Source organism: Neofelis nebulosa, chromosome 9 (assembly GCF_028018385.1).
Source record: "Neofelis nebulosa isolate mNeoNeb1 chromosome 9, mNeoNeb1.pri, whole genome shotgun sequence".
NCBI classification, from domain to species: domain Eukaryota; kingdom Metazoa; phylum Chordata; class Mammalia; order Carnivora; family Felidae; genus Neofelis; species Neofelis nebulosa.
Window position 1 is genome coordinate 102,232,031 of NC_080790.1, and position 26,026 is coordinate 102,258,056.

At 36.8% G+C, this 26,026-nt stretch overlaps 1 protein-coding gene across 6 annotated transcripts in view; it reads left to right on the forward strand.

Annotated features, from left to right (window-relative positions):
- SEL1L2 (SEL1L2 adaptor subunit of SYVN1 ubiquitin ligase) overlaps positions 1–26,026 on the forward strand; it is a 122,951-nt gene that overhangs the window by 12,811 nt on the left and 84,114 nt on the right. For 4 of the 6 annotated variants that reach the window (XM_058684842.1, XM_058684839.1, XM_058684837.1 and 1 more), the window contains exon 2: positions 12,303–12,358. The exons of the other annotated variants lie outside the window; for them this stretch is intronic. Coding sequence is in view for 3 of the 4 variants with exons in the window: in XM_058684839.1 (XP_058540822.1) it covers positions 12,303–12,358 (56 nt within the window). In the remaining variant the exon portion in view is untranslated. The remainder of the gene's footprint in view (positions 1–12,302; positions 12,359–26,026) is intronic. 6 annotated transcript variants of the gene reach the window in all.

Genomic DNA, 26,026 nt, shown 5'->3' on the forward strand with positions numbered 1-26,026 from the left:
GGAGTAGGTCATGCAGATTTTTTTATGTCTACTATTCGAGATTTACAGATTTTCAAAACCGTACAATACAGAATTTACTAAAACAGGAATTGTACAGTAGGAATCACGTTTTTCTCTTGTTTTTACTCTGTATCACCTGTTTGTTATTTCTAAGTCTGTATTCTCCAAAGTGGACTGCTCTGAGTTTTTGCCTCATAATCATATTTACTTACCTCAGGCTGTTTCGACATATTGCCAAGCAGCCAGATGAAAAATAAAATATTCAATTCATCATTCAAACATTTTAAAATGTAGTATACATACGTTTGCTGCTGTATAGAACAAACAACTAGGTGACTGATTGAGTTACTTGCTTTTCAACCAGTTGTTCTGGCAGGATGGTGATTATATAAACTCTAACAGTGGCATTTAATCATTTTTCACTGATTTTATATTTTACTGGCATCTGAAATTTATTTACTGTAGCCATCGAATTTTATTTCTGTAGTTCATCAACCAATGAGATAGAGTAGACAAGAAAAACCGGTTTCTTAAGACTTCTGTAAGTCTGCCTCACAGAGGTAGCACCAAGATTACAGTGCTGTCCTTGAAGAGAATATTCTCACTTTGGAAAAAGTGTACACCCTGAAGCTTCCCTGATAGAACATAGTCTTCGAAAACAATTCATAGTCTCTGGAAAACAAGTAGGAATGCCCTTAATGAAAAAGAAATTATGAATAACCTAAAAGACAAAATAAGAGATAGGTGACTAGGCTATTTGGTCCAACCATCCCACTGAAAAAAAAGTTGTGCGTAAAATATACAAGCTTCTTAAATGCATCAGAGTTGAGAAGATGGTAAAGAACTACCAGACAAAGAAATCTAAGGAATTGCTAAAATCAAGAGAAGTAAGCACAAGAGCACCTCAGCAGGGCCGGCTCACCTTGGTCCCAGTCCTGCACCTGAACATCAAAGCTGCTGTTATCCTGAGCCAGACAAATGTGGCCTTTGGTTTTTGTGGCCTCACAAAGCAAGGAGAACAGAATCTGATTCTCAGGATCTTTCCAAGGTGAGGAGTCTAATAGGAGACCTTTTCAACATCCACCAAGGACCATAAAGTACTGTACTCTTGTGATAAGGGCAGACCAGAAGTAAACCCACCCCTCCCAAGTCCAGGGGTCTGCAGAAACTTGACACTTAGCAAAACACAGAGTAAAGTAAGAGGGAAAAAAATACATTCCTGAGAAGTTATGGTCACAGCCCAGCTCCATTGGAGATTTACAGCTTGGGTAATCCCAGGCACCCTGAGCCTAGAACTCAATCTAAGATTGTCCTGTACTTGTACTTCCCTAGGCACCTGGCAAAATCAAATTCATGTTCTCTCCATTGGAAAGCAACTTCATTTTAGGTCTCAATCCACTGAGATAAAGTTTTCAGTATATAGTAAAAATAATTCAGTATACAAGGAGACAAAGCATGAGGTTTGGGGTGGCATTTTGGCAGTGATGTAATGTCTGCTGCAAATGGCTAATGATACTGAGGGGACACCTATTCCCAGATGACTAGGTCCTGTCTGATACATCCTGATAGCATCTCCTCCAACACCCATAAGGTAACTGGTGGCAGGCTGAGGTGATTGTTATAGCATTCAGAGACAGGTTAAGAGGGAAAATCCAAGTCCAACATGAGGAAAAGTAACCACATAAAAGCATCAGCCTACACACACACACTATAATACCTGAGGAAACAGAACAAGTAGAGGAAATTGTTGCAGTCTTCAGAACATTAAAATGATTATCATGAAATTTAGAGATGATATTGTATCCATGAAAGAAGAACATGCCTTAATGAAAGAAAAAAGATGAGCTATTTTGGTATTGAAATATATGATAATAAAAATAAAAACCTCAAGGCTGAATGCCAAAATTGACAGAGATGAATAGCAACCCAGAAGCTCAAAAATGAAACTGAGAAATTCTCTTATAAGCACAATGAAAATGGACAAAAGAGATGATGTGTATGAAATAAAGGTTCAAGAACATGGAGGATCCATCTAAAAGTTACAAATTCACATAATGGGATCTCCAAAAAGAGAAAATAGAAGAACTGAGAGGAAGAAATAAAGAAATTAAATAAAATTCCCCGGATCTTAAAAAGACCTTTTTTAGAGTTTTTAGATTAAGTTCCACTGAGTGCCAAGGAAGATGATTGAGAAAAGACCCACTCCTAGAAAATAATGGTAAATGTTTAGTACTTTATGGATAATCAGAACATTGTAAAGCTTCTTTTTTTTTTAATTTTTTTTAACGTTTTTATTTTTGGGACAGAGCATGAACAGGGGAGGGGCAGAGAGAGAGGGAGACACAGAATCGGAAGTAGGCTCCAGGCTCTGAGCCATCAGCCCAGAGCCCTACGCGGGGCTCGAACTCACGGACCGCGAGATCATGATCTGAGCTGAAGTCAGACACTTAACCAACTGAGCCACCCAGGCACCCCTGTAAAGATTCTAAAGAGAAAAAATACATTATTTACAAGGTGAAAAGTAGCATGTTGACTTCAAATTCATTAGTAGCATTGGGTACAAAAAGATACTGGAGAAATATTTTCTAAGTACTGAGGTAAAATGATTTTGCATCTAGAATTACATAACCTGACAAACTGTAAAGTGTAATGGCAAAATAAGACATGTTCATACATGAATGGATTCAGAAAATTTATCACCCACAAATCCTAGCTGAAATATTGACTAGAAGATGTGCTCCAGGAAAATAAAGCATGAATTTAAGAGGAACGCTAAAAATCAATGGTAACCAAAGAAACCTTTCAGACATGATACAGCTTAGTAAATGTTCGTTTTAATTTTAAAAAATATAACAATCAAATTCATTTTTAAAAATCTCTTTCACAAGGCAAACCCTCTTACACCATTGGTTGGAATGCAAACTGGTGTAGCCACTCTGGAAAACAGTATGGAGGTTCCTCAATAAGTTAAAAATAGAACTACCCTACCATCCAGAAATTGCCAGAAATTGCATTACTAGGTATTTACCCAAGGGATTCAAATACTGATTCAAAGGTATACATGCACCCAATGTTTATAGCAGCATTATCAACAATAGCCAAATTATGGAAAGAGCCCAAATGCCCGCCAACTGATGAATGGATAAAGAAGTTGTATATACATATACGTGTGTGTGTGCATGTGTGTGTGTATAATGGAATATTCCTCAGCCATAAAAAATAATGAACTCTTGCTATTTGCAACAATGTGGATGGATCTAGGGAGTATTATGCTAAGAGAAATAAGTCAGACAGAGAAAGAAAATACCATATGATTTCACACATATGTGGAATTGAAGAAACAAAATAGATTAACATGGGGCAGGGCAGGGGGGCAAAGAAGCAAAACAGTAAACAAACTCTCAACTATAGAGAACAAACTGAGGGTTACTGGAGGGGAGGTAGGTGGTGGGATGGATAAATGGGTGATGGCTATTAAAGAGGGCACTTGTTGTGATGAGCACTGGGTGTTGTATGTAAGCAATGAATAGCTAAATTCTACACCTCAGACTAATATTACACTGTATGCTAGCTAACTGGAATTTAAATTAAAACTTGGGGGGGGGGGGAAGTCCCTTTCACAAGAGTGACAGAAGTTTAAAAATAGCTGGGAATAAATTTAATAAAAATTAGACAAGGCATATATGAGTAATAAAAATGAAAATTTTCTGAAGAGCATTAAACAGAAAACTGAATAAATCAAGTCTATACACCTGAATGAATCTCAGTATTATAAATATGCCAGGTCTTTGTAAATTAACAGGTAAATCCAGTGCAATCCCAGTGAAAATATCAATACATTTTTTAAATGAATCTGACAACCTTATTATAATATTCATCTAGAGAGGAAATTTGGGGCGCCTGGGTGGCTCAGTCGGTTAAGCGTCCGACTTCAGCTCAGGTCATGATCTCGCGGTCCGCGAGTTCGAGCCCCGCGTCGGGCTCTGTGCTGACAGCTCAGAGCCTGGAGCTTGCTTCTGATTCTGTGTCTCCCTCTCTCTCTGCCCCTCCCCCGTTCATGCTGTGTCTCTCTCTGCCTCAAAAATAAATAAACGTTAAAAAAAAAAATTTAGAGAGGAAATGAGGAAATATATACTAAAATTCCCAAGACAAGTTTTTAAAAGAGGAACAAGGGTATGTGTGCATATGTGCACTTGTATCTCCACAGAGAAGTTCTTGCTCAACCAAATAGTGAAGTATGCAATTATAAACTACAGTAAATAGTGTATTACCAGAATAATAGGCAAATACATCAAGAAAATAGAGCAGAGAGTTTAAAAATGAAACAATGTACAAATGAGAAGTTCTTACCAAAAGAAGGTTTCTCAGTACAATGGATAAAAGATGGACTGTAATGAGTGTTATTGTCAAATTGTCTATTCATTAGTAAAAGCCAGGTTCCACTTCATGCCAGTCAAAACAAACATTCCAGATTGATCAGAAACATAAACAGGAATAGGAAAACTATAAAAATGGCTGAAGGGAATGCAGGAAAATGTACATTCAAGTGATTTAGTAAGGCCTTGAACAAGACACGCGTGCATGCACACATACACACACGTTACAAAAAGGTTATAGGTGAAGAAAAGATTGATAGTTTTGACTGCATTTGAATTTAAAACAACTGTGCTGCAAAGGATACTATAAATAGTTAAAAGGCTACTAACAGACTTAAAAATATATCTATAACATAAACACCAATCAAATAATATCCAGAATATATTTTAAGACTCCTAAAGATATTTTCTTAAAAAGCTTAATAAAAAGATGGGGAAAATATTTAACAGTCTGTTCCTTGGAGAGGAAAATATAAATGCCCCTGAATGTGATCTTGCTGGTAATCTGCAAATGGAAATTAACAATGAAATATCAGTTTATCCCAATATATTTGCAAAAATAAGTGTTGGTTAGGTTGAGGAAAGATTCATATCCTGATATGCCATGTGTGGAAGTATAAGTTAGAGTGGCTTTTCTGGGGATGCCAGAAATTCTTCTAGAAAAAGGAATGAGATAGAATCAGGGAGAATTCAGTTGAGGTATAATAGAACCAGAGATCTGCCAATGTATACTGGACTCTGTCCATGCCTTTTACATTTTTGTTGTTCTTCCTTGGGATTATTAACTCTATTTTGAAAATTCCAATGTGTTTTAGATGTGGTAAGAGTAACCACAGGAAAGGAGTTTGAAGGGAAAGGTGTTTGCAGTGGCTACGTGAGAAAAAGCCAAAGAGAAGGTAAAATCCAGTAGGAGATTCTTCTCCCAGTGTTTACCCTATATAGTTTCTTAATTTTATTTCAGTAAGGGAAGTGATTTTCTCATAGATGTTGATAACATTTGCTTTTAAAAGGTAGGCCTTTGGATAAAATTAACAACCCAAGAAACAACAGATGCTGGCGAGGATGTGGAGAAATGGAAACCCTCTTGCACTATTGGTGGGAATGCAAACTGGTGCAGCCACTCTGGAAAACAGTGTGGAGATTCCTCAAAAAATTAAAAATAGAACTACCCTATGACCCAATAGCACTACTAGGAATTTAGCCAAAGGATACAGGAGTGCTGATTCATAGGGGCACTTGTACCCCAATGTTTATAGCAGCACTTTCAACAATAGCCAAATTATAGAAAGAGCCTGAATGTCCATCAACCGATGAATGGATAAAGAAGATGTGGTTTTTATATACAATGGAATACTACTTGGCAATGAGAAAGAATGAAATCATGCCATTTGCAGCAATGTGGATGGAACTGGAAGGTATTATGCTAAGTGAAATAAGTCAGAGAAAGACAGATATCATATGTTTCACTCTTATGTGCATCTTGAGAAACTTAACAGAAGACCATGGGGGAAGAGAAGGGGGAAAAATAGTTACAGAGAGGGAGGGAGGCAAACCATAAGAGACTCTTAAATACAGAGAACAAACTGAGGATTGATGGGGAGGTGGGGGGGAGGGGAAAATGGGATGGGCATGAGGAGGACACTTGTCGTGATGAGCACTGGGTGTTATATGTAAGCAATGAACCATAGGAACCTACCCCCAAAACCAAGAGCACACTTTACACACTGTATGTTAACTAATTTGACAATAAATTATATACATACATACATATATACGTATATATATACATATATATGTATGTATGTATATATTTTTTTTTCAACGTTTTTTATTTTTATTTTTGGGACAGAGAGAGACAGAGCATGAACGGGGGAGGGGCAGAGAGAGAGGGAGACACAGAATCGGAAACAGGCTCCAGGCTCCGAGCCATCAGCCCAGAGCCTGACGCGGGGCTGGAACTCACGGACCGCGAGATCGTGACCTGGCTGAAGTCGGACGCTTAACCAACTGCGCCACCCAGGCGCCCCTGTATGTATGTATATATTTAAAAAAAGGTAGGCCTTTGGAGAAGAGAGAGGAACTGACATTTATTATTCAGCTACCGTGTATTTAATAAACACCAAACACTACACTTTAGTTCTCTGTCTTGAACAAACTGAGGGTTGATGGGAGATGGGGGAGAGAGGAAAGTGGGTGATTGGCATTGAGGAGGGCGCTTATTGGGATGAGCACTGGGTGTTGTATGGAAACCAATTTGACAATAAATTATATTAAATAAGTAAATAAATTGGGGCACTTAAAAAAATAATAATAATAATTCTACTCTGTCTTCATATCTACTCCAGAGATAGTTATAGTACTGAAGCTCAGAGCAGTTAAATAACTTATCCAAGGTCACATGGCTAAGTAAGGAGATAATGAAATGTTATTTCTGAACATCAGTGTTGATGATGTCCAAAACTAAGTATCTCACAAACCAAAAATAATAAATGACCTAAAATTATATCTGGTATTTTTTGAATTTTTAATAGATAACTTTTAGTCCATTCAATAGGAATTGTTAAATTTACAGAAAGTGAAGCAGAAAACTTTCAAATAGTAGTCAGGAGCTAGTGGAACAGATTATTTGTATTTAAAAAATACTTGTAAATGTGGAGTTAAATCTGACTAGAGGAAACTGGAAGTCAACATAGGGAGTTAGTGTTTATACAGTAAGCTACAGGGACTTGTGGGTTTTTAAGCAGATGTGTGCCTTGCTGGAAACAGTACTCAAGGAAAATTATTCTGAGGGTAGATGTAAATTGGATTAAAATTAGAGCAATCATGATTAAATCTGTTAGGAGGCTGTTGTAAGAATGTAGTCATGAAATGATGAGGGTCTGATTTATGCTAGGCTTTCCACAGGAAGCTGAAAACTCACCCCTACAGAAATCCCTTTGACAGAAATTTTCTCTGGATGTTTGTAGGTACAAACCCTCACTCTTCTTACTCCTACGTCTCCCCAGTTGTGTACCTATTTCTGGTGACTTAGACACATCTACGCACTGCTGTCCCTGGTTTCACCTGCTCCCATGTGACTAGTCCCAGGTTTTGGAACCATCCTTGTTGCCAGGTTTGTCTCTTATCACTTGTCTCACCTCTGCCATCCTGGATTCCTTCTGTGGATTTTCCTATGACTTGTGTTATTCTGCTTTCCAGTCATTACAGTTTAATTCCCAGGCTTTTACTTCTTAAGTGGCTGCCTGTTCTGGAATCAGTGTATTATCCTTTTGTAGTTCCTGACCTGCACTCCGCATCTGTCCACTCCAAAGTCCTTGCTAACCCAGCTCAACTCTTATGTCATGCCAAAGAGAAGAGTTGAGGACTGGCATTGAGAAATACGCAGTCATTAGCAGATATAAAACCAAAGAGGATATCTAAAATAGGGGTTTGAAAGGAAAAAGGATATCCAGGATAGTTTAAAGTCACAGAAGCCAGTGTACGACACAGAGTCTGAAAGAAAGGTCAGAAAAGAACCAATAGTTAGTATTTTTTATACTATTATTACATGTAATGGTCAAAGAAGCTAAGGCATGAAGCACCATTTTAGAGAACTAGGACAGTAGAATCAATAAAATACTTCTGTTTAGTTCCATTTGTTGGAACTAATGTTGTCCAAAGTTGTATGCACAAACCAGCAAACATTTTATTTGCCTATAACTTCCCAGGCAGATTCCCTCATAGAGTACAGAGGTGTTTTTTTGTGTGTTTTGGGGAGTTTTTTGGTTGTTGTGGTGGTGGTTTCTTTTTCTTTTCTTTCTTTCTTTCTTTTTTTTTTTTTTTTCAGAATCTTAGTCACATTAATCAGTGTCCATTAAAAGGAAGATAAACCATGTCTTGGAAAGAAAGGACATTGGCCATGTTGGGCAAATAAATGATAAAACCAGGAGTTAATGTATATCAAGCCTTTCATGAGAAAGTGGATCTGAAAAGAATTTTGATCAAGACAATAAATATCCCTGGATATTATTTTCTTCTAATCCTTTTCTCAATACTAGGAGTATATTATATATTATTTATTTGGGCATTATTTATTGGTCTAATGTAGCTTTTGAGAATTGAGAATTCTATGCAAGGAGTCCTAGTAGGCTGAAGAAACAGACAGCTTTCAGTCATCAACTGCTGCATAACAACCCAAAACTTAGTGGTTTCAAGTAACAATGATTTATTGTTTCTCATAATTCTCTGTGCTACAACTATGCCAAAACTATGCTACACTAGACACTGCTGTCTAAAAAAGGGGAATGAGGGGTGTCTGGCTGGCACAGTTGGAGAAGCATGCAATCTTGATCTCAGGGTTATGAGTTTGAGCCCCATGTTGGGTGCAGAGATTACTTAAATAAATAAAACTTTTTAAAAAATAGTAAAAATAGAAATTAAAGGGGGAATGAGGGGCACCTGGGTGGCTGTTGGTTAAGCGTCCGACTTCGGCTCAGGTTATGATCTCAGAGTTCACAAATTTGAGCCCCCCTTGGGCTCAGTGTTGACAGCTCAGAGCCTGGAGCCTGCTTTAGATTCTCTCTCTCTCTCTCTCTCTCTCTCTCTCTCTCTCTCTCTCTCTCCCCCTCCCTTGCTCATACTCTGTCTCTGTCTCTCAAAAATACATAAACATTTAAAAAAAAAAAAAAGGATGGGGGAATGAGATATGTACAACAGCCACTGGTCCATGGCAATTTGGAAATCCAGCCAGGTACGCATGTTGGCAGGTTTCTCTGCCCCAGGGGTAGGCAGTGTTCCTTGATGAAGGCCCTGGACTACTCTCTATTATTTTCCTTGGCTCTTGGCAACACCCTGTGGGCTCCTGGTTCTGCCCTCCTATGTCAGTATTCAGATAGAGGGAAGTGATGAAACAGTGGGACAGGTCTCCAGCAATCACCAATGTTCCCCAATTGATATGTAAAAACCTGCTAGAAAGTTTTGTGAAAGATATTGTTTGTAGCAGCATTTGTTCCCCAGTAGCCCATCAAAACTTTGTTTTCTTTAGGTGAAAACCTAAAAGCCTGAAATTTAGAAAAGAAACATATTTTTGTCGTTGTGCATCTTATGCTGGAAATAATGACCAGCTACCTTTATGTTCTTTTTATCTTTTAAGCTATTAAATAGTTTGTTCCTTCAGTTAGATTCTTACACCTCCTCCCATCTCACTAATTCTTTTATCCACATTTTTATCTATACTTATCCTACCTTTGATAATTGCTTTTAGCCCTATAATTTTCATGTTAATATGTGACCACTGACAGCTTGATTTTCTGGTCCAGTGTATAATACAAACGTTATTCCACTTAATATCCATAATTTTCTCCTCTTGCTCTAATACACATGACACTTTGTACTTCTTGTTCTATGTCTGTATATTCTGTGCATCCTAACTCTAATTTTATTCTGTGTACCTTGGGGAATATAACAATGGGAATAGATCAAATCACATTGCTTTTCCCAGTTTTCTTTTTCTAGTCATGATAATGGAGATTAAAAATTGTTCCATATTGGGGCGCCTGGGTGACTCAGTCGGTTGGGCGACCGGCTTCAGCTCAGGTCATGATCTCGCGGTCCGTGAGTTCGAGCCCCGCGTCGGGCTCTGTGCTGACAGCTCAGAGCCTGGAGCCTGTTTCAGATTCTGTGTCTCCCTCTCTCTGACCCTCCCCTGTTCATGCTCTCTCTCTGTCTCAAAAATAAATAAACGTTAAAAAAAAATTTTTTTTTAAATTGTTCCATATTTACTGTAGCTATAATCAGTCACATTGTCTGATTTCTAATACACAAATATAGTTAGGCTAAGTAATTTGGGGTTTTTTATTAAATGTTTTTAATGTTTATTTATTTTTAAGAGAGACAGAGACAGAATGCGAGTGGGTTAGGGGCAGAGAGAGAGGGAGACACAGAATCCGAAGCAGGCTCCAGGCTCTGAGCTGTTAGCACAGGGCCCGACGCGGGACTCAAACTCACGAGCTGTAAGATCATGACCTGAGCCAAAGTTGGACATTCAACCGACTGAGCCACCCAGGCACCCCATAAGTAATTTGTTTTGAAGAAAATACCTTAATTGAGAGAAAAGTCACATTATAGGCACAGCATTAATAAAATCTGATAACATATTAAGTCTCTATTAATGTTTTATTTTCTGTGGTCCTTTTAAAGTACTAATTCACATATATTATTATTTTGAAGGCATCTTCAATCCTTTAAGGAAGTAGGTCTTTTTATAATAGTCATAATTATATATGTGACTGAATATATATATTTACTGAATATGTATTAAGTATATGCTAAATACTTTACATAGATTATTTTATTAGATTACCATAACAAATTACTTAAATTGATTTGAAATCAGGACTGGCATACAGGCCTGTTCAACTCAAAGCCCATATGGTGGACCATGATGCTATGTTGCCTGATAATGAGTATCTGTGGCCCCAAAATGATCACTTGGCAACATTGGGATAAAGGAAGTTTAATTTATAATAACATTCTTATTTTGGCATAATTTATTTTACACCCTGAACCTGAAGAGCAATCCTAATGTATCTAATGTATATAATTTGATGAAATATATTTCTTTAAAAATTTTCCATGTTTCACCATGAAGTTGTTGAATATTTATTGAGAATTTTCCAATTGTTTCTCCAGTTTGACAGAGGACTAAATATTGAACAACCTGGAATCAGTTTCTACAAGGTCTGTCTTACGAACAGAAAAGACAGATTTTTGAGATCAAATACTAAAGTTCATCAGTGAGAGAAAGAATAAAACATATCAAATTAATAAATACAATGTCAGAGATAACATTAGAACATTCATAATCTGCTCTAAAAAGTACAAGCTCACAACTTTTGGAAAAATAAAATTCCGACTATCCATATTTGTCTTGAGTCAAATTCTTCAGTCTATAAAGTGAATGTATCACATACTTCAAGAAATATGTAGGGTCATTTTTACAATGCATCAAATAATTTTTTTAGTAATTGAAAATTATCAGTCTTACTAATGTAGTAGACAGGCCATTATGTGATACCCTGTTATATCAGGTTTTCAAAGACTTATTTTTCTGAAGCGGTAAGTTCAGAAACTTCAAGTATAAGCAAAAATGAAATATACCAAGGACTATATATGTATTCTATATGGTGTATATATATTCTATTCTTTATAAAAAAGATTTGTTAAAGATGCTTGTGAAAATTATTTTCTCAGATTTCAAAGCCTGATATAATCATACTAGGCTACATTTCTCAGATATTTATATCATTCAACTATATTAATATTTAGTATCTCTGACATATGAATGCATATGTAAGTATATAAAAGATTGTATTCCTTCTATGTTTTAATATTCTTTATTAATAGATGACATTTACTTACATGGACACATTTTAATTAAGTTCTAGCTCAGAAAGTTTTCTGCTTTGTGATTAGTCTATTATTTGTCTAACTCTTTTATATTAACTCAATTTCAGGATGTTGATTAAAGTATTTTGATTGTCTCTGGTGGAAAGTTATATCTTTAAAAATTATCAGTGAAGGAATTATTTTGTACCACAATGCTGGTAACTTTAAATTTAAATTATTTTCCACTATTATTCTTAGATTTATAAAAGTTATCTAGAAATCTTTTCAGTAAGAAATTATTTAATGAAATTTTAGGGGCACCTGGGTGGTTCAGTTGGTTAAGCGTCTGACTCTTGGTTTCAGCTCAGGTCATGATCTCACAGTTCATGAGATCGAGCCCTGTGTTGGGGCTCTCTCTCCTTCTCTCTCTGCCCTTCCCACTCATACACACTCTCTCCCTCTCTCTCAAAATAAATAAACTTTTCTAAGAAAAGAATTATTTATTGATATTTTTTAAAAGAAAATATTTTTAATTTTATAAAAATGTTTTGTATATTGCAGATATCGAAGCAGAAAAGCATAATAAAAAGCAAAAGGAAAGAAGTGTCGCCACACAGGTAGTTATTTTGCTAAACCATTATATTTCTCCAGTACAAAATTTAGGCTGTAGGCACTATAAGTAATATTTACTCAGCATGCTCAGAATTTCTTAACCAAGTAATTATTAGCTGTTGTTTCTGTTCTTTTTTTTTTCATTCTCAATGTTTTTTGTTTATTCACTCAACAAATATTTATTCATTCTACAGTGAGAAGATAAGACTTCCTGAGCCTTCTCTTAGGACTTGTCTGAGGTCCTAAATATTAAGACAAAAAGACAGAGACCAGTCTGGCTTATGGTCACAGATGCTTATTAAACTTTATTAACGTCATGATTTCTTCTGACATCTGGAAGTAGGGGATCCAACATTTTCAGTCTATTCTCAGTCCAGCAACCAACATAATCCTATAAATGTAACTCCTTTTAAGTTGCTGCTTTACTTGAAACCCTTTCTTGGCATCCCATCTCACACTGTAAAACCAGTGTCTTGCCTATTAGGCTCTGTGGTCTGGCCCCACTATTTTTTCTCTCACATCATCTCCTACTACTGTCTTCTTTACATCATTCTGGACACACTGGGCTCTGTGCTATTCCTCAGAAACTCCTAGCCATGGACCCACCTTTCTGCTCTTTCTGCCTAGAACATCCTGGAACTCAGATAACCATGTGGCTCCTTGCCCTCACCTTCTTCAGGTCTTTGCTCAGATGTCATCTTTTCGGACGGTCCTTCCCTGACTGTTCTGTACATTTGCAATCACACTATTTAAAATTGCAAGCCCCATCACAACACCTTCTGTCTCCCTTCCCTGCTACATCTTCCCTCTCAGAATTATCACTGTGTAACCTCATATTTTGCTATGTTTGTTCTTATTCTCCCTCCACTAGAATATAAATTCCATGGGAGCAGGGTGTTTTGTCTATATTGTTCACTGCTATTATCCCAGCAACTAGAACAGTGCCTGGCACATAGCAGGCATTAAATAAATGTTTATTGAATAAATGAATAAATCTTAAATCTTGATTAAAGGAGGAAAGTTTGAAAAAATGTTTATATAAATTAAAAATTCCTCTCTACATCGTAACATTTTCTAAATTCCTCCAAATTTAGCTCCTCCCCATTACCATAACCAAAACATCCCATAATCAGCAGTGGGATTATTATCTGCAGAAATAGAAGTGACCTTGGCATAAGCTCACAGTTTGTCCTTAGGCAGGTGGAAAGTAAAAAGACACCAATTCCTCAGGTCATCTGACTTTCCCTTGTGGGCTCTTGATATCTTGTGATATGCAGTGCCTGCCCAATGACAAATGAAAGTGCCCTTTGTAATTAAGGAGTTTCTGGAGACCAAGGATGTTTATCAGGCCCATAAGTATCCTCCCCAATGCCAGCATTAGTAGTTGAGGCATACATAGTAAAAATAGAAAGGACCCCAGCTCTACCCTTGTATAGCCAAGCAAAAAAGACATAAACTCTACTAAAAGATCTCAAAATATTGAAAAAACAAAATCAATGTCTTGATGTCAAAGATGAGAAAACATGCCAGGGTAGACTATTTGTATATCTCACCCACTTCCAATGGAGTATCTGTGTTTTGTTTTGTTTTGTTTTAATTTCCTTAATACCAGCCTCATAGAGCACAGACAGCAGAAGTGAAAATAACAAGGACTTTAAATCTCTCTAATGCAAAGCTCCTTACACACATGCTACAATACAGCCAGAGTAAAGTAATTTCAGTTCACTAAATCTTTTCTAGTGCAATGCTTTGCATGTGGCATGTACAGTAAGGGTTTACAGAGATAATTAATATACTACTACCATCTCCTGAAGACTTTGGTTTTAAAATGGGTGGATTCTCCATTCTGTAGACTCTTTCTTTCTTTCTGATCACCTATCTTGGGGTCATTCTCCTCCAAATGTTACTTTTACCTTCATTGTAACTGAAATCTAGTTTTCTCCTGAGAACTTCCCCTGCAGGCCTCTCAAGCTTTTTCTCCCACAACACAATTATATTGGTCCTAGTTGGGATGGTAAATATCGTTCCCTTTCCTTATTGCTACATTTCACTAGGAGAAATAGGAGATGAGGACAGAGAAGTAGCTTGTGGTTCTCTCCAAGTTTTGAATATTTCTGTATCCATGAATTCTAGCTTCTCAGTCCCATTATTTAGGGGTTGTTTTTGCTCCAATAACTGCACCCTCTCTCTACTCTCATGGTCATAACCTGGACTGTCTTTTCCAAATTAAATGGTTAAGCTTCCAAGTCTCTGAAGACCTCTGGTGCTTTCCAAGTTACTCCATGAATGCTGTAATCCCACCAGGACCTCAAATCCATGTGCCCCTTTCACTGCTTATCATTCCATTCACATCTTCATTTGCCTTCTTACTTAGCTTAGAGTTGAGGACTAAGCTACAGGAGCACAGTTCCTTTTTCAACACCTTGGGAACAAATATGTTTCAGAACTCAAGAGGGTTTTTTTTTTTTTTTGGTTTCTTTAATTATGGTAAAATATATGTAAAATTTACCCTTGTAACCATTTTTAAGTGTACAGTTTGTTAGTGTTAGTGCATCCACGTTGTTGTACAACCAGTCTCCAGAACTCTTTCATCTTGCAAAACTGAAACTCTATAGCCATAAAAGAAAAACTCTCCACTTCTCTCAGCCCCTGGCAACCACCATTATAGTTTTTTTGTCTATGAATTTGATTACTCTAGGTACCTCATATAAGTAGAGTCGTACAGTATTTGTCTTTCGTGACTGGTCTATTTCACTTGGAATAATGTCCTAAAGGTTTGTCCTCATGTAGAATGTGTCAGAATTTTCTTCCTTTTTGAAGCTTAATAATTTCCCATCATATGTATATGCCACACTTCATTTATCCATCTATCCATTGATGGACACTGGGTTGCTTACAACTTTTGGCTATTGTGAATAATGCTGCTATGAACATGGGTGTACAACTATGCTGATATCCTGCTTTCAGTTCTTTTGGGTAGAAAGGTATAAGTACATAAGCATTCTAATTTCTCCATGTTGTAACCAACACTTGTTATTTTCTATGTTGCTGGGTTGTTGGTTTTCTTTTTTTATAGTAACCATCCTAATGGGTATGAGGTAGTATCTCATTGTGGTTTTGATTTGCATTTCCCTAATGGTTAGTGATTTTGAGCATATTTTCATATGCTTATTGGTCATCATCTTTGAGGAAATGTTTATTCAAGCCTTTTGCCCATTTTTAAATAGAATCATTTCATTTTGTATTGTTGAGTGGTAGGTGTTCTTTATATATTCTAGATATTGACCACTTATCAGGTATATAATTTGCCAATATTTTCTCCCTTCCATGTGTTGCCTTTTCACTCTGTTGATAGTGCCCTTTAAAGAGAAAAACTTTACATTTTGATGTAGTCCAATTTACCTTATCTATTTTTACTTTTTTTGCCTACACTTTTGGTGTCGTATCCAAGAAATCATCACCAAACCAATAACATAAAGCTTTTCCCTATGTTTTCTTCTAGGAACCTTTATGGTTTCATGTCTTACATTTAGGTCTTTAATTTATTTTGAGTTAGCTTGTGTGTGTAGTATACTTCATTCTTTTGTATGTGGATATCAAATTTCCCCAGCCAAATTTGCTGAAAAGACTGTCCTTTCCCCCACTGAGTGGTCTTGACATCCTGGTTGAAGACTATTTGACTATAATATGGGAGAGTTACTTCCTAGTTTTTTGCTCTATTTCACATCTGTCTTTGTGCCATTACTACACTGTCTTGATTACTGTAGCTTGTAAAACATTTTGATATTAAGAAATGTGAGACATACAACATTGGTGTTATCTCTTAAGATTGTTTTGGCTATTCAAAGTTCCTCAGGTTCCAAATGAATTTGGGAGGAATTTTTCTATTTCTGAAAAAAAAAAATAAAGCCACTGATATTTTGATAGGGATTGCATTGAATCTGTTATCATTTGGGGTAGCATTAACAGTTTAACAATATTGAGACTTCTACTTTGTAAACACATGATGTCTTTCTAGTTATTTTTATCTTCTTTAATTTCTTTTAGCAAAATCATGTAGTTTTCAATGTATGCCTTTTGCCTCCTTGGGTAAGTTTATTTCTAACGACTTTATTTTTTTTTCTGATGCTGTTATAAATGGAACTGTTTCCTTGATTTTCTTTTAGGATTGTTCATTGTTAGTATATACAAATGCAACTGACTTTTGTGTGTTGATTTATCTTCCAACTTTGCTAAATTTATGCATTGTAGCAATATTTTGTGGAAGCTTTAGAGTTTTCTACATATAAGATCATGTCATCTGTAAGCAGAGATAATGTTACTTCTCCTTTCTAATTTAGATGCTTTTTATTTCTTTTTCTTGTCTAATTGTTCTGGCTAGGACTTCTGGTAGTATGCTGAATAGCAGTGGTGGAGTGGTATCCTTGCCTTGTTCCTAATATTAGAGGCAAAGCTTTCAGTCTTTAACTGTTGAATATGTTAATAGCTATGGATTTTTTTTATATATGGTTTTGTTATTTTTAGGTAGTGTCTATCCATTCCTAGTTTGTGAGTTATTTGATCATGAAAGGGTGTTGAATTTTGTCAAATACTTTCTCTGCATTAATTGACATGATCACATGGGGTTTTTTTCCCCCTGCAGTCTGTTAATGTGGTATATTATTTAATAGATTTTTGTATGATGAAGCATCCTTACATTCCAGGAATAAATCCTACTTGGTCATATTATATAATCCTTAAATGTACCATTGAGTTGTATTTGCTAGTATTTTATCAAAGATTTTTACATCGGTATTCCTCAAGAATATTGGTGTAGTGTCCTTGTCTTGCTTTGGTATCAGGGTAATACTGGCCTCATAGAATGAGTTGGGAAGTGTTCTCTCCTCTTCAATTTATTGCAAGAGTGAGGCAGAATTCAGGGTTGTTGTTTTTTTTAATTGTGGAAATATACTACTACATACACAGACATACATATCATAGATTATAGGAGACTTCCAACAGAGACTGAGGAAATATATTGTTTAAAACATATTACTATTCATGCAGTAAAACATATGAATATCCACATTAAAAGAAGTAAGTAAACAACATAAATAACTTCATGTCAGATCCAGACAGGTTTTCCTACCAACTGATTGTCATCACCAGACTATTTAAAAAGCTTTGGGGGCGCCTGGGTGGCGCAGTCGGTTAAGCGTCCGACTTCAGCCAGGTCACGATCTCGCGGCCTGTGAGTTCGAGCCCCGCGTCAGGCTCTGGGCTGATGGCTCGGAGCCTGGAGCCTGTTTCCGATTCTGTGTCTCCCTCTCTCTCTGCCCCTCCCCTGTTCATGCTCTGTCTCTCTCTGTCCCAAAAATAAATAAAAAACGTTGAAAAAAAAAAATTTAAAAAAAAAAAAAAAAAAAAGCTTTGGGTTTTCAAATATTTTTTAATTTGGGAATTATAGATAAGGGTTTGAAGGTCTTGTAAAATCACTGTCTCGTATAGACCTTCCATTTAGTTACCCTTCTTGCACTCCATCCGATTTAGTGGTAAAACCTCAACCCTGACTGAATGCAGTTATCCACCACTCAGTCCTTGCACCTGGTAGCTGAAATGTGGCTGGAAATCAACACAACCATTCTCATGTTAATTTCCTGACCACAAACCTCAAGTAGGCATGTGTTTCTCTGTCAACCTTAACATCTCCCTTGTCAAATTAATTATCCCCCATTTCTAAGGCTACTGTTTCATATTTTCTCCTGTCTTCCCAAAATCCAACATATCCATCCCTCACTCTCAGCCAATGACTTTGCTGTTTTTCTTTTTCTCCTTGAAAAAATAAGAGTATTAAGAGTGATTTTACATCCTTTCACCCACTCTTTCACCAACATCTATACATCTACACTGCGTCAACTCCAGATGCAGATTGCCTGAATGTGGCTTAGAAATCTCTACTGAGACATCTAAAAGGCATCTGACAGTTGACATGTTGATTTTTCTCAACCCCAAACCTGTTCCTCCCCTGGCACCTCTCATACCAGTAAATGGCTGCTTCATTCACCAAATGATTAAAGTCACTCTCCACTTCTTTCAGACCCAACAACACAGCTACTTTGGTCTTTAAAATATATCCTTATTCTAATCACTTAACTACTTTACCACCAGGCACCAACATCACCTATTTAGACTCCATGGTCAACTCCCTGGTTCTGCCTACATTCTTACCCTACTGCAGTCTTTTCATCTCAAATTATGTGTCCCATTATACATCAAATAAAGTCAAAGTCTTTACCATGCCCTTCAGGGCTCTATATGACCTGTTCTTTGCTCTTTATCTAAGTTCTGACCACTCTACCCATTATGTACTCCATTCCAGCCATCTTGGCCTCCATAGTATGTTTAGTATACTCTAGTATACTAGAGATTCTAGTTACTAGTTAGAGACTCAAGTAACTACCTACCTACCTGTCCCTACCACAGGGCCTACTCTTCTCTCTACCTGGGATGATCTGCCAGGTAATCAATGGCTTGTTGCCCTCAATTCATACTTCGTTCAGGTATCTGCTCATCTTTCTCCCTCAAAAAAATAACAAAAAAATTTTTTTTAAACTTTTTTTTTATTTAAGACATAACCGATTTATTTTTTTTATAGTTAAAGGTGTAAAAACATCTTTTGAAATATGATTTATTATCAAATTGACTAACATACAATGTGTAAAGTGTGCTCTTGGTTTTTGGGGTGGATTTCCGTGGTTCATTGCTTACATACAACACCCAATGCTCATCCCAACAAGTGCCCTCCTCATGCCCGTCACCCATTTCCCCTCCCCCCCATCAACCCTTAGATTGTTCTCTGTATTTAAGAGTCTCTTATGGTTTGCCTCCTTCCCTCTCTGTTTGTAACTATTTTTTTTCCCCTTCCCTTCCCCTACGGTCTTCTGTTAGGTTTCTCAAGATCCACATATGATATCTGTCTTTCTCTGACTGACTTATTTCACTTAGCATAATAGCTTCCAGTTCCATCCATGTCTCATGGCATTATTTCATTCTTTCTCATTGCCAAGTAGTATGCCATTTTATATGTAAACCACATCTTCTTTATCCATTTGTCAGTTGATGGACATTTAGGCTCTTTCCATAATTTGGCTATTGTTAAAAGCACTGCTATAAACATTGGGGTACATGTGCCCTATGCATCAGCACTCCTGTATCCTTTGAATAAATTCCTAGTAGTGCTATTGCTGGGTCATTCTATTTTTTATTTTTTGAGGAATCTCCACACTGCTTCCCAGAGTGGCTGCACCAGTTTGCATTCCCACCAACAGTGCAGGAGGGTTCCCATTTCTCCACATCCTCGCCAGCATATGTTGTTTCCTGAGTTGTTAATTTTAGCCACTCTGACCAGTGTCAGGTGCTATCTCATTGTAGTTTTGATTTGTATTTACCTGATGATGAGTGACATTGAGCATCCTTCCATGTTTCTGTCGGCCATCTGGATGTCTTCTTTGGAAAAGTGTCTATTCATGTCTTCCCATTTCTTCACTGGGTTATTTGTTTTTCAAGTGTTGAGTTTGGTAAGTTCTTTTATAGATTTTGGATACTAACCCTTTATCTGATATGTTATTTGCAAATATCTTTTCCCATTCCATCATTTGCCTTTTAGTTTTGTCAATTGTTTCCTTTGCAGTGCAGAAGGTTTTTATCTTGATGAGGTCCCAATAGCTCATTTTTGCTTTTAATTCCCTTGCCTTTGGAGATGTGTCAAGCAAGAAATTGCTGCAGCTGAAGTCAAAGAGGTTGTTACCTGCTTTCTATTCTAGGGTTTTGATGGTTTCCTGTCTCACATTTAGGCCTTTCATCCATTTTGAGTTTATTTTCATGTATGGTATAAGAAAGTGGTGTAGTTTCATTCTTCTACATAAACAAAATTTTTCCTAAACACCTTTCTAAAAGAGCATACTCCATCACTTTTTAATTGAAATTTCTTTTGAAATTTCATATGTTTTATCACCACATGTCATTATGTATTTATGTAATTGTTCATATTTGACTTACTTCTGGGAATTGAGCTCCATGAACACAGGCTTTTTTTTTTTTAAGTTTATTTGTTTTGAGAGAGAGAATGAGCGCACATAAGTGCCTGCACACATGAGTGGGGGAGGGGAAGAGAGAAAGGGAAAGTGCGAATCTGAGGCAGGCTCCATGCTGTCGGGGCAGAGCCCAATGCAGAGCTCAATCTCACCAACCTGGAGATCATGACCTGAGCCAAAATCAAGAGACTTAACCAACTGAGCCACCCATGGGCACCCCCATGAATACAGACACTTCACTTTTTCACTTATATCTCAAAGCCTTAATTAATCTTTAAAATATAATAAGTGCTTGATAAATGTTTGTAAATGAAAGAATGTCATTGTTTGGTTGATTTCTTTTGTTTGTTTAAGTAGGCTTCCACCCACCCATGGCAGAGCCCAATGCCAGGCTTGAACTCAGGACCCAGAGATTATAACCTTAGCTGAGATCAGGAGTCAGATACTTAACTGACTGAGCCACGCAGGCACCCCAAGAATGTCATTGTTGAGCAATATTTGTGTCAGAGACAAAATATAAACTATTTGTCAATAACTTTAGTGAAATTTATTAGAAAAAAAAAAAAGATGCTGAAACTAGTAACAAAAAAGACAGTTTTCTAGAGTTTCCTTTTGATTTTAATTTACTTATCATGTGTACCATGAATACTTAATATGGCTATGGGTTGAAATATAATTTTCTGCTCCTTGCAGGTAAAAATGCAGAATATAAATATTCCAGTGTGTACTAGTTCTTGATCATCTCTTAATTTCAGAAAGCTACCCTTATAATGCATTTATCAATTAACAGAGGTGTTATGCTAGCACCATATCATTAGTATCACTAATGCTATTTTATTTTCCCCTTTTACTTTCTACTTTGCCATTTTCCTACATTTCAAAAGTCATCCTTGTATAGCTGTCTATTATTGTTATTTGGTGACTTTGGAAAGTAGATGTACAAATACAAAAAAAAAATAATTAGCATTGTCTTTTCTAGGAAAAAGAAATGTTTTCACTGATGAATGAGTTATTTCTTCTCTGTAAGAGATAACTATTCTCTTAACTCAGGGTGGCTATTGTCATATTTGCTTTGTTGTCTTTTTTTTAATTTTTAGGTATATTAGGAAAAAGTATTCTAAGATTGTTTTATATCCTTAACTGAAAATACTTTGGGAAAAATGAAAGACACTAAAACCATCACTAAAAACATATTTACTTAAATATAAGCATCTCATAAATAACATCTTACTTTAAGGGGAAAAAACTACTAAAACAGTGAGATTTTCAAGTTCAAAAGTGACAGTCCCTTTTTTTCAAATATTATATACATTTATTTAAGATGGCCTAGGGGCGCCTGGGTGGCGCAGTCGGTTAAGCGTCCGACTTCAGCCAGGTCACGATCTCACGGTCCGTGAGTTCGAGCCCCGCGTCAGGCTCTGGGCTGATGGCTCGGAGCCTGGAGCCTGTTTCCGATTCTGTGTCTCCCTCTCTCTCTGCCCCTCCCCCGTTCATGCTCTGTCTCTCTCTGTCCCAAAATAAATTAAAAATGTTGAAAAAAAAAATTTAAAAAAAAAAAAAAAAAAAAGATGGCCTACAAAGCTTGACTAATCTGATACACCTTAAATTGCTGATTAAAACCATAATCCAAACAACATCAGTGTGAATATTTGCAATATGTGTAAATATCTTCACCATCTGATGAGTGATATAAATTTTTGTACTATTTTATTTCTGTATTTTAATTCCATTTTAATTTGTCTGACTACCTTCTTCATTTACCCAGGGTAAGGGTTCCAAACTTTAGCATGTATCAGAATCACCTGAAGGACTTGTTAAACCACGTTGCTGGGCTTTACCCTCAGAGTTTCTGATTCTGTAGACCTTGAGTGGGTCTGAGAATTTGCATTTCTAACAGATTCCCACGTGATGCTGATGCTGCTGTCCCAGAGACCATACTCAGAACCAATGACCTAGAGAAACCTAGTTTTCTTATAGGAAAACTCTTCTTTTTTTCTTTCTCCTGGCTTTCTCCATAACTTGGGTTTTCTCTGGTAATGCCTGGAGCACTAATGTTCATAGTCTTTGGAAATATAGTGGTCTACACATAGGATATGGAATCCACATCTATATGTAGTGGAGAAAGTGGAAATCTAGTTCCTCCCTCTTGCCAAACCAGAGACAGCAGCCTGTGTTGCTCTCTCTGCCACAACCCTGTAGCACCTCATTTATTTACCTCAACAAGGGCCACTAAGGAGGAGGTGCTGAGCTCATCTGGGATTGCCATTACTGTTGTTCTCACTGATGTTTTCAATAGCTCTTATCTTTCTCATGCTCTTTATACAGAGAAGTTTTTCAGCAGAATTTAGAGTATTACACAGTGACAAGGAACAGTGACTGTTTTGGGGCATGTGAGCCAGAAAAGAAAAAGGGACAAAGATAGTTAAGTAAAGCAAGAAATGCCCTTGTTGAGCCCTAGGGAAAAGTAAGTCATTGATTGGTAGGCAAAGAATCCTTACCCGCCAGTCCTTTAACGTCACACCTATCGCCCTTTTGCAAGGAATGATACTCTCTTTTCATTCCATAGCAAACATGGCTCGCACTTATTCCTCTGAGACAAACAAACAAACAAACAAACATATTTGGTTTTCATATATAGTCACACAATTTGGAAACATTACCACATATACAGTTATGTGTCTGGGTGGAGTGAAACTGATTCTCTCCTCCAAAATTCACCTCTGCTCCCCATTCTTCTTCATCCTTGCAACTAGACTCTTCATCCACTCAACCAGTCTCACCAAAGAAGTTATCTTTGACTTTGTCCTTTCTCTTATCCCTACATCCAGTCCATATCTAATCTCCAGCTGCACTACTTCCAAAATGTATCCTAAGTTTGCCCAGTCTATCTCCGTTGCTTCTACACTTCGAATCTCATCATCCCTTCACCTAGTTGACTACAGTAGTCTCTGAACTGTGCTTCTTGCTCCCACTCTTAATCCTGTGCAGTCTGCTCCTTACATGTCATCCAGAATGTCCTTTCTTTCTAAAATATAAATCAGAACATGTCACTTAAAACCCTCTGGTGTCTTCCTCTTATCTTTTGAATAAAATGCTAACCCCTTACCATATCCCTATATGATGTGACCCCTTTTGTCTTTTACAATTCTCCCCTAGCTAATACTCATCCAGCTACTTCAGCCTTAATCCTAGACCATACAAGTTTGTTCCCACGTTAGAGCATTGATACTTGCTGTTCCCTCTGCCTGAAATGCTCTGCCCCTATAACTATGCAGGGCTGCTTTCTTGTAACTAAATTCTTGGCTCCAAAGTCACCTCTTCATTGAGGCTTTTCTTGAGCATCCAATCTAAATTAGCTCACCAACCCCTCTTCATCCTGCATTTCACTCTTTACATCTCCTTATCTTAATCTTTTCATAACATATATTCACACCTGACACTAACTTGTTCACTTGTTTACTGGCTATTGTCTTCTCACAGACAAATGGAAGCTCCATAAGATCAGAATCCCGTCTTATCTGCCACTCTATCTTCAATTCCTTATGAATGCCCAGCATAAATGCATTGAACGAATGAATCACTGATTATTATAGCTCTTAAAGAACAAGGTTGAGTGGCGTCTGGGTGGCTCAGTTGGTTGAGCGTCTGACTTCGGCTCAGGTCATGATCTCGCGGTCCGTGAGTTTGAGCCACGCGTTGGACTCTGTGCTGACAGCTCAGAGCCCGGAGCCTGTTTCAAATTCTGTGTCTCCCTCTCTCTCTGACCTTCCCCATTCATGTTCTGTCTCTTTCTGTCTCAAAAATAAATAAATATAAAAAAAATTTTAAAAAAAGAACAAGGTTGATTCATTACTTGATTATTTCATACCTACTGCCTCCCAGAAACTATTTGAGGAGGCTATGAAAGCCCCATTAACACTAGTCATATTGCTGTTGTTGAAAATTAGGGGTCTAACTTATATTCAGCATCAAATACATCTCTGGCAGCAGTGGGATCCTAGTATATGCTAAAATTGCTGTTCACTGCCCTTAGGTGAAATTAGGCCAGAAAATATATAGAATAAGAGTATTTTCTGCTAGTATAAAGGTTTTTAGATATTCTGCTTAGGATATAAAAAACTATATTTCACAAAACTAAATAATGTTTACTGATTTTCCAAGCTGAAGCCCTCATAGTTCATTGATGAACAAAGCAAATTAAATAGCCAAAGTACCTGGATCCTAGTAGTTTAGAATATGAAACAGAAAAACAATAACATTTATTTACAGAGGACATATATAGTCAATATAATAATAGATAATATATATTGAGTATTTACTATGTATAAGGCTTTTCACATATATTAACTTGTATGATCCCTACATCAATCCAGTGAGGTAGGCAATATTATTACTCCCATTTTACATTTACTATTTATATTTATTGTAAACTGAGTCACAAAGGCGTTAATTAACTTGCCCACAGTTAGACACAGCTAATTAGTGGTGAACAGAAAATACTTAGAAGGAAATGTAAATGAAATTTTTAAAATCTGTAACATATTTATTTTGGAGTATGATTAATTATGAACAATTTTGAATAAGTTATCTGTTCATATATTAACAAGTTATCAACGTTTCTTGTGTTTAAAAAAGTAAACTTGTGTGTTGTTTTAAAAGTAAAACTTGTTAATTATCATCCAAACAATACGATGTAAAAACCTTTAAGTCAAGCCTCTAGCCTTAGCAGACAGCTTATTCTTTTAAACAGGAAGCTATTAAAAATGTGTTCTGCATCCCAGTACTGTTTTTGTGTGTTTGTTTTTGCTTTCAGGCAAGTGTCATAGGACTAGATCCTACTTTGGAAATGTGTCTAGCCACAAAAACCATGATCTAGCCACAAATAAATTAGGGTTAAATGTATAGCAAGATAAATTCAAACCTTCACTCCTCCAAGCCCACAGATGGTTTAATTTCTCTTAAGAGAGGATGCTTCTACCTTTCCTATGCATTAAGAAAACAAATGATTTCCCCCAAATAAATCCATACATTCATTAGGATCCCATTTCCTCGAGGCATTCTACTTGAGATGAGAAATATACAAAAAGGTTTATAAAGCATCTATAATTAATTGAGTAGATAAAACATGAAATGTATGCCATAGAATGATCTCAGCTGTAGAGACCATAGAGCAGTGAGCTACTGCTAACCAAGAGGGGAAAACACCAGAAGGTCAGAGGAAAGGGAAATCACTGTGGGCCAGAGTGAAATGGGAGAGCTTTGAGGAGAAGGAATTTGAGGTAGGCCTGAGAGCAAGCAGTGATATTTGGAAAATAAGAAAGAGGGAGAAATGAAAACTGAATGAGCAAGGGTGAGAGAGTAGGAAAGAAGCCCTTCTATTTGGGGAACAGAGGGTAGAAGAGTTTGGCTGTTGTGGATGTCCATGTAGGCGTGGGAGTAATAAGAAGTAAGGTTACTATGACATTTTTAGGCTAGACTGTGAAGAATCTTAGATTCTGTCCAAATACGTTTGATTTTATACTGTTGTTGCTGGGAACTGAGGGTTTCTGAGTTGGGCAGTGATATAATCAAACAGATGCTTAAGAAAAACTCATGCAGCCA